General features: G+C 42.9%; 1 protein-coding gene across 3 annotated transcripts in view; it reads right to left on the minus strand.

The window, feature by feature from the left end:
- Positions 1-15,221, minus strand: part of PHKA2 (phosphorylase kinase regulatory subunit alpha 2) — a 92,198-nt gene that overhangs the window by 62,064 nt on the left and 14,913 nt on the right. For all 3 annotated transcript variants that reach the window (XM_066599833.1, XM_066599832.1, XM_066599834.1), the window contains exons 3-8: positions 10,790-10,948; positions 7,143-7,190; positions 6,472-6,640; positions 5,283-5,365; positions 3,790-3,870; positions 2,186-2,284 (exon numbers count right to left, since the gene is read on the minus strand). In XM_066599833.1, the coding sequence (XP_066455930.1) occupies positions 2,186-2,284; positions 3,790-3,870; positions 5,283-5,365; positions 6,472-6,640; positions 7,143-7,190; positions 10,790-10,948 (639 nt within the window). The remainder of the gene's footprint in view (positions 1-2,185; positions 2,285-3,789; positions 3,871-5,282; positions 5,366-6,471; positions 6,641-7,142; positions 7,191-10,789; positions 10,949-15,221) is intronic.

A 15,221-nucleotide genomic window follows, 5' to 3' on the forward strand; every position in this document is an offset into this window, starting at 1 on the left:
TAAGCTATTGTTTCTCTGTTATCAGCCCAAAGTCTGAAGCATATTACTACATATATATTTACCAAATGGAACGTAGCTACTGCATACTAATTTTACTTTTTCTTAATTTCCCTTGGTATAAACATAGTTGACTAAAACATAGTAACATGGTATGTTAGGCTGAATGAAGACAATGTCCATCTAGTTCTGCCTGTTTCAACCCCTTTGTTGATCCAGAGGAAGGCAAAAAACCTCAAGAGGCAGAAGCCAATTGGCCCATTCGGGGGAAAAAATTCCTTTCCGACTCTATAATGGCAGTCAGAATAATCCCTGGATCAATCTTGATAGTTCGTACCTGACTGTAAGACCCGGAACTACAAACCCGCTGATCCCCTAATGTCTATATCCTGTAATATAATAGCGCTCTAGAAAGACATCTAGTCCACTCTTAAACTCCTCAATGGATTTTGCCATCACCCCATCCTCAGGCAGGGAGTCCCATAGTCTCACTGCTCTTACAGTAAAGAACCCGCTTCTATGTTGGTGATGAAACCTGCTTTCTTCTAGACGTAGTGCATGCCCTTTTGTTACCGTCGTAGTCCTGGGTATGAACAGATCATGGGAGAGATCCTTGTATTGTCCCCTCATGTATTTATACATAGTTATTTGGTCGCCCCTTATACGTCTTTTTTCCAGGGTAAATAATCCATGTTTTTCTCCCTTCTGTATAAGTAGATACAGTCTGTTGAGCTATCTAACTAATCCTCTCCTATGTTATAATCTCCCATATTGTACCGAATATACACTGTGTAACTGGATACCAAGAAGAGTGCAGCAACGATTCCCCAATTCACCCCCCTCTCAGTCTTTCCCTGTATCTCCCTCCCCTTTATGTATGAAACTTGCATAGTGAAAGTAGAATATACTTCCGTCTTTCTTTGTTTGTTGTTAAAGATAAGATGAACCAATAGGTGTTACCTTTTAATAACCCTGCCTACTCAATATATAACGCTATGTATGTGATGTAATAACCACTCTCAGAGATTTGTGAACACACGGTTCCCTCTGAGAAAATTGTGTCGACACAAATAAATCTATGTTCGCTTCCTACTTACTCTGGGTGTCCTCGTCAGCTGCAACATCGTACATCAAGTAGGCATATCAACATCATGCAGCTTCTCTATCGTGAATTCAAATAGCCGCTGGTTACACTGTGCCTATTTTATATAAGGCTAGATCATGTGAAATTTCTGCCCATGGAGGACACATTTGGTGACATCAGCAAGGCGCTCTGGCTACTGATTGGCTGCATGCTAACCTCTGCAGCGGGCCTTATGAAAAAATAGATTTTCCCCCAATTTCCACCAAAAATTGGTTTAGACAAACCAAACATGATTTTGGGAAAACCAGGACAATTTTATTGAACAGCTGTTCATGGTAAGCAACACTGATCCTGAGGATAGTAAGAGTCCTGGACAACCACTTTAAATGTCACTATGCCCTACTCTTATGGACTGTGCAAATGGGTACAGTGTGAACTGATACAAAGCTTCCCCTCTTTACAACTGCAGTTATATTAGCAAAGTCATGAGGAAACACCCAGAGGGTAATGCAAAATATAGGTGGAGATGCAAGAACAGCTGAAATGTTCTGTAATACAGAACAGAAGTGCTGCGGAGTATGTTGGCACTATACAAATAAATATTATTATTATGGTGGTATGTGATGGCATGAATCCCCACCAGCACAATGATCAATTCTCAGATTGGGGGACTGACAGGAGCCCCCTGTTCTATATATGTTACTATTTGCATAGTGTTTAAGCACTCTTTGTAAGTACCGTCATTTGCAATCGGCATAATAGTCAGATTGTAAATCAGATTTCTGTTACATTCTTACACACAGACTCCAGTTTGCAGACCATGACTATTATTGGAACAGCAATCCACGATACATATGCATGACTGAACCGTTCAGTTATTGAGGAGGGCAAGCTTCAAGGGCACAACAGCCTCATATGAATTCTAGGAACCTATAAAGACTGGTCAATATGTGAGCACTGACTCGGTTTATCAGGAATAACCTTAATAATTAACCTGTCACCAGCCTCAGAGTGTTACATTATACAACGAAGTAACTCTTAACGGCTACGGCATAGAGCTTCATACTTTTTTTGTCAGAGCATATGCAGTCGTGTGATTCTTACCTGACAATGCTCTACGTCATCGGGCAGAACATGAATCACTGATCTGGGACCTCCATGAGCACCAAACAGGTCCAGTTCATCAATAGCTTCCAGAGCAGCCTTTAAATATTCATAAAAAGTATTTCTCGATTAACTTCAGGTAAACTTACAGTTTAATTACTAGTATAAAATCAAAGATATAAAACAATAGTAAAATTCTAAACAGCTATATACCGTGTTTTACATGTATAGCTGCCTGGACACTTTTTAAATTAACTGTTAGCAGGGCCTAATTTTGGAGTAGGGCTTATATTTCATGTATCCTCAAAAAGCCTGAAAAATCATTTTGCATCCTAAAAATTTCTGGAAAATCATGCTATTTCTTATTTTCAGGGTATGTCTTATTTTCAGGGAAACAGGGTAGTAGTCACAATAATCTGGATAGGAGCAAGTGGGCATAATACATACACTACTATAAAAACAGAAGCTGCCAACTGAATCAACAAAAAGAATGGGGAGAATTCAATATCGGGCATGCACCAGATTTCTAGCAAAAAGTTGGTAGTTTTTGCACATTGGATCTTGCTCAAAATTTTGCTACTTTGTTATTTTGCCCTTTTTAAAAAAATGAGCAAGGCTTATCAATATGGGTCATGGCGGCCCACTGTCCATCAGTTTAACTATAATTTACGCCTAGCGAAAATAAAAGCTGCAATCTACATCAACTCATAGCTGGTGTGGATTTCAGATTGTGGTGCAAGAACAGCCCAGGATGCGGCAAATGTGTTAACAGGCTCTCCGTCTTGGTCCATTTGGATCATTTTCCAACAGCAGGCTGCACATTACTAAATGCCAGTCTTAATAAATCTGTCCTATGTGTGCAAAAGGCTGTATAATCACAGCAAATGGAATATTGACTCATCAGAGGACAGTGATTGGCTCATTGACTTTCTATAAGCCTCTACACTGCTCTGTTTAGTCTTAAGAGGTGAGCCAAGAAAAGTTGACAAAGCACAGCATTCAGACGGGCACTTCTATCCCTTTTGTTCCAATGATCAGTGGAGATCTCAGAACTTGGACTCACCCATCAGATGTTAGATGCCACTGTTGGTCAACAGGAATCTGTTATGCAAGTGAACTGCAATGATTCTAAACACAACTCTAGTCATATGTGATAACTGGGCAATGGATTACCTGTGATCACAAATCTGTACAATCAGTTGCAGAATATAGCATTACAGGCAGGGTCAGTCTGCCCCACCAGAGTAGTAGAGAGTCCTCCAATGGACCCAAGCTCTGACATAATATTGGACTCCTAATAAAACAGTTCCTAAAAAGTCTAGTAGGAGACACAGCCATTTGGAGATGACTTTGGAACCAATTGGATATCCTTTTAAACCTCTCTAATGATAAATCCTGCATGTACAATGATAACAATGTTTTCTGTGAACATGCCTATCCACAGAAGGTAGGCCCTCATAATCACTTCTTTTGGTGAGTCCAAGATACTTCAGTTCGATGCTGCTTCCTAACATTTTATATGAGGAATTTTAAACATAAGTATAACCATAGTATTTACATTTTTATACTACTGGATTGATAATAAGCTACAGTATTCATCTTACTTTGGCGGTCCCCACTGAGCTTGCATTGAGTTCAGGAATTCCTTGATTAGTTTTGTCTCCTCGCTCCCACATTCCATAATCCTGAGGAGGGCAACACACAAAACAACTATCAGAGGCTAAAACTAGAATGGGAAGAGGTGAATGGGTATGGGTAAGGGTGGTTTTACACCTGCGTCGAGGATTCTACTTTCCTACTCTGTATGGGAAACAATAAAGGAGAATTCCCGTAGCCGAATTGCTCCATCTTAGGATGGAACTGAACAGCGCCAAACGGACCTCATTGACTATAATGGGGTTTGTTCGCTTTCCGTTCAGCTGGCTTTTAGGTGGAAGAAAAAGCGCTACATGCAGTGCTTTTTCTTCCAGTATTTAGCGCCAGATCTGTAATGGAACCGCCAAAAGTTCCAACACAGATGTGAAACCACCCTAAGGCCTCCCTCACACAGGGCGTTTTATACAGCGTTTAGCGCTGCCTTTTCAGCCCAGCGCTAAACGCTGTACAACACTCCCATTCACTTCAATGGGGCTGCTCACACAGGGCTGAAAACGCAGTGCCTTGCAACGCTGCGTTTTGACAGCGATGCAAGTTCTATTTTTGGGCGTTTTCAGCCCTGCGTCGCCCATTGAAATGAATGGGCAGCGGTTTTAGCACTGCTGAAAACGCGGCAACACTTGGTGCCGCGTTTTTGGCAGCGTTAACCGCTCGCCGATTTTCGGGGTGAGGGCTTGTAATAGAAGCCCTACCCCGAAAATCTGCCCCAGCTAGGTAGACAGAAAAAAAGAAAGTTAATACTCACCTAACCGCTGCAGTCCGGGTCCCGGCCGCTGGTCTCTGCCGCTGATTCGGGCTTCTCCAACACTCCCAAGTCTATTGCTGGAGGGCAGGTTTGAGAACCCGGCCTCCGGCAATAGAGTGCTGTGATTGGTTATCGGCACGCTCGATGCCCAATCACAGCCCTTCATTGACTGTCTCAGCCAATCAGCGCCGGCAATCTCTGATTGGCTGAGACAGTCAATGAAGGGCTGTGATTGGGCATCGAGCAAGCACCGACAACCAATCACAGCACTCTATTGCTGGAGGCGGGGTTCTCAAACCTGGCCTCCGGCAATAGACTTGGGAGTGCCGAGTAAGCCCGGATCAGCGGCAGAGACCAGCGGCTGCGACCCGGACTGCAGCAGCTAGGTGAGTATTACTTTTTTTTTTCTTTTCAGCATTCTTGGCTGCGTTTTCAGCCGAGCTGAAAACGCAGCCAAAACGCTGGCATAAAGTATGCCAGCGCTGCTGAAACGGGGCGGAATCTGCAGTAACGCAGCGTTGAAAAACGCTGCGTTTCTGCAAACGCCCTGTGTGAGGGAGGCCTAAGTACTGTATCTATAAGACACACAGAATAGTAGTGATTGCATATTGATAAAAACCATGGAAAATCTTACTGTTCGGACATCTTCAAATTAAAAAAAAAAAAAATTAAAAGCTTTTAAATTAATTAACTTACAGCAACTTTTAAAGCAGCTTCAATATAAAACACAAGATTCTGTATAAAGGCCACTTCATCCAAGGTGAACACAATGCGGAGTCCTAGAGTACACAAGATTGCATACGTTAACATTTAGACATAAAAAGTCAAGTCGCAAATATACGCCTTCTTAATGACTGAACTCGTGACTTCTACTCAGAGCTTCTAGCCATTCTTACACATTTCTTTGTTAACACACAACTGCAACAAGCATGGCCGACCTTAACTTCGCACGACCCATGTGGTCACACAGGGTATCGGCCATCAACTTGTAGGGGAGCGTCAGGTGGAAGTAGGCCAGATATTCTTCTGTGCATCAGAGTCTGGTGAAGCTATATGAATCATCATCCTCCTGGCTCTGTCTCCACCTCTCTAATGTCCCGAGGAGCCACTGTCAGCCTAACAGTGCCCCAGCAACACTATTGCTTAGTTCTGCTCCAGTATCTATGTTATGGGCTTGGTTCTATGGCTAGATTTATGTTATGAGCTTGGTTCTGCTGCTGCATTTACAGTATGTTATGAGCTTAGTTCTGGTGCTGTATTTATATACTGAGCTTGGTTGTTCTGCTGTATTTATGTTATGAGCTTGGTTCTGGTGCTGTATTTATGTACTGAGCTTGGTTGCTTTGCTGTATTTATGTTATGAGCTTGGTTCTGGTGCTGCACTTGTGTTATGAGCTTGTTTCTGGTACAGTATTTATTCATATAAACCCATCATCTGATGGTCTAGCATGCTTGAAAATCCAGCACTTGTCTCGCAATCCATGAATGGCAAATATGCCCAATTTATTCACACTAATCCAACATTAGTCAACCGAGGAATTGCAGCGACAGCGCTCATCCACATAGAGAAATGTGAAAAGCATCCAGAAGCTGAGCTGTTCGAATGTATTTTTATACAAAGCGTATCTAATTGAATTTCACGGTTGTGTCACCAAATTTTAGATCAGGCTGGTGATATCTAAGTTTTACAAGATGCACAATCAGACTGACAGGTGATTTCTCGCCAATTACCAAAAACTACTAGGAAGTCGGAAGCAGAGTAATTGACCTGGATAATCTCCACAACAGCAGGATGCAGTGCTAATAAGACTTGGTGAGTTGGAAATCAACACGCGGGGTGGAAAAGGTTAATTTTGCTTGGAGTGTTAATATTTTTTCACATTACCTGAAGCGGTCATCTGTGCTAGACACAGTAGAAACAGTGAGGTAGCATCGACTTGTAGATGTCCCCATTGATCATCCCCTACGACAGTGCTACACGTAGCAGTATTGTACTTTGCATGAAGACAATCTTTTGTACTCTGCGTATGTTTAAATTTTTCCACTTTGTCAACCTAAAACATAGTTTATTATTACTTTGAGAATGTAATAAATTTCTGACAATGTATTAAAATGACAGGAGCCACACATACTAGTCCGGAAATCCAGTGTAGTACGCATATCATATTTAACTATCTTATGTACGCTCCACTCCGTGTATAGCTTCTATACAGCCTATATTTCTATTTTCAAGAGGAGAGCTCCGCTATTGTATTCATACTCTCTGGCGGAAACCACCATGAACACCTGAGCTCGCTGTATATATGTGTAACGGCTCAAACACACATTAGAAACTGTGGGACTCTTTTGGTTGATCTGGCATACATAGCCGTAATAGCAGCCTCTACAACATATAGCCATATTGCATCATGATACAAATATAAGCTACAGTGCAGGACGGGTTTGGTGATCCCCACCACTTAGGGAGGTCTCCAAGGTAATTGCTCATTTGATTTTATTATACTAGACCCAGACTCTCTGTATAATATTAATCATATAGAATACATTATAAGTTACCTGTCTGAGCATACATTGTAAGACCCCACGCATCAGCTTCACAACACTCTGGAAAAGGAAACATAACATAATATCAATAAGGAAAAGAAAAAAGTTTGGTACCGTGTTAGCCAGTAGAGTATAGAACATATGAAAGTTACTATATTAAAAGGCAACTTCAAATCCCAACCTCATAGAAGAATTTGGAAGTACACGTTTATAACCATCCTTGACACTCTCAAGACTGGAATAAACATTGGAAGTGGATTAATGCATCATTGGAGAGTATGAAATCTATAGAACAGATAACAAACACACAGGCCTGGTGACCCCCTAACACCAATTCAGATATCATAGAACTTTCAAAATCCTTATCAGTGGACTAATTAAGTATTTACTAGGCTACTCATCTTGTTCTGGTATTGTTTATAGTGCAAATTAATCACACCATGTCTGTGCCTATATATATATATATATATATATATATATATATATATATATATATATATACACACACACACATATATAAATACACATACAAACCTTCAGATCTATTCCATTAAGCCGGAGAAAGAACCCTGAGTAGGTTGGAAGGCTCACTATATCATCATGAATTTTTTGTTAGCCTTTGATATCTACGGGAGGACTTTATTTCCCTTACTGAGAACAATCACGTAATATGAATACCACATGTTTAGCTCTGTGCATACCCATTACTTGTTTCTTTATGATGTCTGTTTTCACCCAAAGCATCCAGAAATAGTAATCACTGCCAAACCCAATCATTTCAGCGGCATTCTGAATTACACTTTTGTGTCATTATGACAAAACCTTTTTGAGACAGACATAAAAATGCTGCATCTAATTTTGTTCTGTAATGTGCAAGAGATGTGCATTAACTGTAATTGTTGTAAGTTGCGGACAGATGTACAATAGATGCTACAGTGGCTGAAAAACATTTTCTTGACAGATGTATAAAAAAAATGATGATTTTTGTAATCAGCTTTGAGTTAGCACTGAAAAATAAACCTGTCAACCACTCCATACGGGCTAATGCCCATTAACGGATTTATGCCGCGTTCCCTGCGGCGGAATAACGCAGCTATTAGGTTCTATTAAACCTAGTAGCTCAGTCCTCACATGCAGGACTCTGCCATGGATTTATGCCGCGGGAAAAAAAAAATCATGGTATGTTCTATTTTACCGCGTTTTTCTGTGGCGGGAGGTCGATATTAATATAGTATTAATGGAGACTGCGGGGAAAAAAAGTGCAATCGCCAGCGGGGACTTTGTTTATCCCAGCGGGATTATTGCAGAGTATAACCATTGGCGTATCCCGCTCCGTCCGTGGGCATGAGCCCTACGTCTGGCATTCAGTATATGTTTGTATACCAACATATAATGTAAAGTTTTCCTGAAATCACGTGAAACGAGCTTCAGGAGCCGCATTTAGGGACATTGGGGGTAGGTTATACACTACTACAGACACAATTTGTGAGTCCTAATTGGTAGGAACTGTTTACCTACCCATTTTTATTGGGGCCTGTTATCAGATGAGATCTCTTACTTGGATTATTACTATATGTTATTTGTGGTTAGAACTCCTCATCCTCTTGACTCTTGTCCTCACTGTGATTTTCGGTAGATATTATGCTTGAAAACACTAGGGCTTTATCTGATCAGCATTTCACACAGCGGTCTAAGGGCTCATTCACACGGGCATATTTGTGCAGCGTATTACAGGTGTATTTATTACTAGTGTATTACAGTGTGCAAATACGCATCCAAAAACTTCCCAGAATGGCCGAAATACTGATGGAACATGGCATTTCAGCCGCGTAAATATGCTGTGTATTTATGCAACTGAAATACGCATACGCATGTGTGAACTAGCCCTAAGTAAACCTGCACCTGGCTACGAGCTACAAATATATTAAAAGGCAAAAGTCTTTTAATACATTTATTTAATCCGGAAATATTTCCATGCGCCAACCTAACAACTTTCTGGTGTAAATTATCATAAATCTTAAGGGCTGTGTGTGGCCACACCCCCTAAAGATGGGTCCCGCCCACGTTTTGAAAAAGGGTCCGGGCACAGCGCTAAAGCCCCAAAAGTCACAATTTGGGTGTGTACGCTACAAATGCTACTTCTGGATTCCAGAATTCTGGCATTCTGGAATTGTGTCTATATTTTGCATAACATTGAGAAGCATTACTCCATTTTTCTGTGCTTGTTGTGCACTTGCATTTCAGTCAACATGAACAGGTTATCGAGATCGTGCAAACTTGTAGGCTGTCGAAGCTGGTGTCCTAGAGGGTCCCATACATGTTCTATTGGTGATAAATCTGGAGACTGGGCAGCCACGGAACTGTAACAATGTTGTGGAGGCATTCCTGTGACCCCCTTGTTGTATAAACCTGAGCATCATATCTGCTGGAATATCACTGAGCTGTCACTGTCTCTCCTACCACTACTAGGGGTGACCGACATTTGTATGTGATGGCCCCCAGACCATCACACCAGCAGTGAAGGCAGTACTGAGGCGCTCACCCCTAGGTCTCCGACACAAGCATGGCCATAGTCTGTGCCCGAACTAAACTTGCTTTCGTCACTGAAGACAACATGGTTCCACTTTGTAGCAGTCCAGTTTCATCATTCACGACACTACCGTAAATGGAGGCAATGGTGAATGGGTATCAAAGGCAATATACGTAATGGGCACCGTGAGACCAAATGTCCTTTAGCCAAGTGCCTGTAAGTGGTTCTGACAAACACAGAGGCCTGTAATGATGGTGCCACCTGTCTCCCGACAATGAAACAGTTGGAGCTGCTTGTGCTTGTCAGATGATCCTCTCCACTAGTGGTTTGTTGAGGGCGTCATGAGCAGTGTTGCCTTGTGTGCCCTCACACATCCACTGTTCCCAACACCTCCAAACAGTCCGATCAGAACGGCTAGGTGGTGGCAATTCGTCAATATGACCATCCAGCTTCCCGCATTCCAATAATGCTCCCCCTCTCAAACTCTGTTAACTGGGCAAAATCTCCCCGATTGCGTCGTAGAGGCGTCTAGTGGTTAACAAGCTCTACACCAGTGGAAAAAGAGGTCACTACACACAAGGAGCCTCCGAGAGCCTTTTATTGGCCAAGGGTGGAACAACTGTGTTTCCCCAAAAAGAAGACACTGTCTTATATTAATTTTGCACCAGAAGAGGCACAGTGTCTTATTTTCGGGAGGATCTTATACTCACCTGGCCTGTGGTGTCTGGGTCGCTCACACTGGTCTCCGGCACTGCGGCAGGCTACAGTGTAATCCTCAGCGTTGACACAGGACTCTCTTTCTGGTAAAGAGCTTTGAATACCCCGCCTCCAGCAAGTGAGTGCTGTGATTGGATCACGACCACTGTTGCTCAGCCAGTCAGAGACGGCGTTTGATGAACCAATCACAGCCATTCAAGGTAGGGCTTATTTTCGGGGAAACACAGTACGTTTAGTGCCTCAGGTGACAAACCCGTTCATCTAATCATGCCACAACTCTAATAATTTTCATATCCGCCTGAGATGTAAATGCATGCCGAGTATTGCAGCAAAACGACAACAACTTCTAGAAGCTAGATTTTTTTTTTACAAAGAGTGTATGTAGGTGTGTTTTGTAGATGAATGTTTATACCTGCTCTAATTCGTATGCCTTAGCTTTGTCCTCGTCTCGGTCAGCATTTTTCCTGTAGGCCATTCCCAAACCCCAAACAGCCAGAATGCTGTACACGTTGTCCCGCACCCAGGCATCCTGCTGTTCTTTACTGGCAGGCAGCAGTCCAGTGACCGGGTTCTAAAAGAAAAATTGCAAGATATCGTAATAGATATTATTTAAAAAAAGATCTAAATAAGCAATAACATAAATAAATATTACAACTCTGATAAATAAAAAAAACATGTGAATATTGGTAAGTCACATCAAATTGTCATGAGTTTCCAAATGAAGTTGGTAGATGGGGGTAGGACCAGGGAAAGGATGGGCAAGGGAGCAGTGAGGTCTGTGCCTCCCCTCCCCCCCACACCCAGGCCAGGCACCCCGCACATATTTAGGGCTGCCTAGCTTGGCCCCCGATTCTAAAAGTCCTGCACCTCCTGCCGCTACTAGAGCTAACTGACACAGCGCACTCTCTCTCACTGGCCCACAGTGCAACCTTGCGCCTCCCTTTCCCCAGCTCCAACATTCACTGTAGTTTGAGTGACCGAGTCGGGGGAGAGGGAGGAGCAAGGTCACACTGTGAGCCAGTGAGAGACAGCGTACAATGGAGGATGAAGGGGCTGTTTGGGGGACATTAGAGGATGATGGAGCTCACCTGGGGATGGACATAAAATGATATGGAATGATATCTTTTCATGTACTAGTGTATCTTCTGGTGTCTAAAGTTTTCTCTGGGACCCATAGGACTGCCACTGATTGGAGGCACAGAGGGAGGTCACAATACTAATTGAGGACACAGAGTGGGGGTCACATTGATTGAGGCCACAGAGTGGGGGTCCCATTATTAATTGGGACCACAGAGGGGGTTAGATTGTAAATTGGGGCCACCAAAGGGGGTCACATTATTAATTGGGGCCACAGAGGGAGTCACATTACTAACTGGAGCCACAGCACGGGGCACTATTACATATTGAAACCATAGCAAGAGCACTATTCCATAAAGTGAGACCATAGTTGGGGCACTAATATTTGGTGGGACTAGAGTGGGTATATGATTACTATTTGGGGGGGGGGGCACTGAAGAATTCCCTAGAGGTTGCAGAAGCTGGATGGGGAGAGTGTGCAGAAGCAAGTCTTGGATGGAAGAATCTTAGTGACAGACTTGGCCTAGAGAAAAGAAAACTGAATAAGGACAACTCCAAAGACAACGTCACCTTTGATCACTGGAGGTAACTGCACCTCAATCACTATTATTGTGTTGAGCTGGTATTATAGTACATTATGTGTTAACTGTATTATTTAGAGGTATACCAGAGCTGAACTGCTGTGTCAAAACCTGCCACATTATAAAAGTGGTTATATAATTGTATTTCTCCTGGGGGGTTAGGTGCACAATCTAAGTTTTGCTATGGCACTCCATGAGTTCTTTGTATGCCCCTGCTTCTATTTGCAGCCTGCTCACTTCATAGTTTCCTGCCATGCTGCATGTTCTAGTCAATAGACCTGTAATTGAGCTGGGGTATATCTGTAAAATGAGCCCTTAATGCGCTAGTCTGAAACTGGCCATCTAAAGAAGAAATACAGTTCCTGGTTCTGTATACATGCTCAGAGACTGGCTCTGGTTCTCTAGTTATGTACTAAACCTGGTTCTGGTATTGTATTTATATACTGAACTTGGTTATAGTGCTGTATTTATGCTATGAGCTTCATTCTGGTGCTGTATTTTTGTATTGAGCTTGGTTCCGGTACTGTATTTATCTATTAAGCTTGGTTCTTATTCTGTATTTAAGTTATGACCTTGGCTCTGGTGCTGTATTTAAATTATGATCTTGATGCTGGTGTTGCATTTATATACTGAGATTGGTTCTGGATTAATGTATTGAGCTTGACTCTGGTGCTGTACCAGTGCTGCAGATTGAGACGCAGAATCTCACACAAATTTTGTGTGGATTTTCCTCAGCAGAAACTCCACTATGTGTATACGCACCCTTATGGTGGGCCGCTACTCATGGACCTGTGCTGCATTCTTGCCCCCCTGGCTAAAACTTTTCAGCCAGCCCCTGGGTGGGACAGACAGGACAAGGCCGATTGCACATAAAAAACCTAATATACATACAGAAGAGCTTCATCTTTTTAGACTTTTCAGCAGAATTTCAGCTTCTACAGTGAATTCCTCTACATACTAATTCCCAGACTGTAACAATAATGTTTGACCTTGAAAGGTTACATCAATATACAAGGATTTCCTGCTACTTGGGTAAGTATAGCAGTGTCTTACGGAATGAAAATTTCTAAGGGAACCATTCAACTATCCTAGACATGAGGGCTTAAACAGACGAACGTGTTTGCGGAGGTTTTTGATCAGTACAATAATCACATCCGCGAAGCCATTGATTTCAAAATCTACATGCCATAAAAGATAGGTCCTGCCCCATCTTTCTGCTATTTTTTTTTTTGCGCGTGTAATAGTGCTGGGTTTAAAGAGTAAAAAATACGAAGACTTATAACTTGTTCATGTGCAAATACACTCCGTTGCGGTGAGCGTATTTGCGCATATGTTCATCTGTTTAAGCCCTAAGAGTTTTGCCAGCTAACCACTTCTTTGATTGATAGCCATTTTCTATCTTCGGTTGAATCAGCGGATCCACATCTGCTGCCCTGACACTATAGTTCACAGCTCAGCGAGTGTACTGCTCATGACCGTGTATCTCACGCATTCGGTCATGCGCAGTGTGACTCTGACTTTTTTTTACTTTAATTTCCCGCTCTGTTTCATAACGGGGTTGTGTACGGATCGCCACCTGTACGAAATGTATTGTGTATGGACAGCATATGTTGACCATAGAAAAGAATAGGGCTCTCGCTGCGCGGTACGCCGAGAAATACAGCATGCTGCAATCTATTCTTTGCACGTACATACATGCAGGGTTTACACGCTCATGTAAATGGATCCATGAACGTCCATTTACTTTTATTGACTCCATTCACAGAGTGTCACATGGCTGTACATCGCGGGCATAATACGCAATGAAAACATGCCCGTGGACATGAACCCTTAAGGTTAGTGCCTGGGGCTACTCATAGTGTAATGGGGGATGCAGGCCGGACCCCGTTCCTGAAAGAAAAAAAATAGACTGCATGCAATGGAAGAAGAACAGTCGTTCAAGATTGCATTCGTTCCCCATATCAGCCTATGTAAAGGGCCAGTTAAACGAGCGCCAAAGTCAATGATCGCTGCTTGTCTAAAACCGATATTGGCCTATATAAAAGCTGCCATATCTAATAGCTGCTGAATGAACATTCGTTTGGTCAACAGTTATTTCCCTCGACTTACTCAAATACATTAAAATCTTTGGTTTGGGCGAGTTTTTATGTTTTACAAGGGGAGAGGGCGTTAAAAGGGTTTTCCATGGAAAATACACAGAGGTCGGAGCTGAAGCAGTGGAAGTCTCCGTGCCAACCTTTGTGTAATGGTCGGCGCTTGTAACTGCAGGCACAGCTCTCATTGAAATCAACGCAAGCTGTGCCTGCAGTTACAAGCGCCGGCCACTACACAGAGGTCGGCGCGGAAACTTCTGCTGCTACCTCTGTGTATTTGCAGCGCTGACAGCATGCGCCCGTTCAGCTGATCGGTTGGGGTCCCGAGCGACGGATCCCAGCCAATCAACTATTGATGACGTATCCTAAAGATTTGGCAGATACCAATAAAAAACTCATATATACAGTCAGTTTTACAGTAATCTCATTTTCACAGCCAACCATGCGATAACTGTCATTATCCTTGGAAACATCTTAATCCTAGTTTGAAAAAATATCAGCAAAAGAACTTCCGTCAACAGAAGGGATTAGGAAACTGTGGTAACAAATTGACTGTGTTACTGGTACCACCAAGTAGACGACCAAGGCTGAAGGCCATTTACTCTTTTGAAAACCCATTCTCAAAATACATGAACGGCGGGAATCAGGAATTTATGTTCTTTAACCCCTTAGTGACGACTCTATAGTGTTTTTACGTCCTGCTGTTGCAGGGTGTGTATGGAGGGAGATAGCGCTGCTATCTCCCTCCATACAGTGTGGGCGTCAGCTGTTTATTACAGCTTACACCCGCGGGCCATATGGCCGATTGCGGCTATTAACCCTTTAAATGCCGCTGTCAATTCTGACAGTGGCATTTATATTCCCTAAACGAAGTTTGGTGGTTCTGTATGGCCCCCCCCCCCCCCCCCGCGGTAAGATCGGGGGGAGCCGTGCAGGTGTCATGGCAGCCGGGGGCCTTCTGAAAGGCCCCAGGGCTGCCTTAGCAAACTGCATATCAAGCCATGCCTGTGGGGTGGCTTGATAGACTGCCTGTCAAAAAGCAGTATGATGTAATGCTATAGCATTACGTCATACTGCAGGAGCGATCAAAGCA

This window comes from Eleutherodactylus coqui, chromosome 4, assembly GCF_035609145.1.
Source record: "Eleutherodactylus coqui strain aEleCoq1 chromosome 4, aEleCoq1.hap1, whole genome shotgun sequence".
NCBI lineage: Eukaryota > Metazoa > Chordata > Amphibia > Anura > Eleutherodactylidae > Eleutherodactylus > Eleutherodactylus coqui.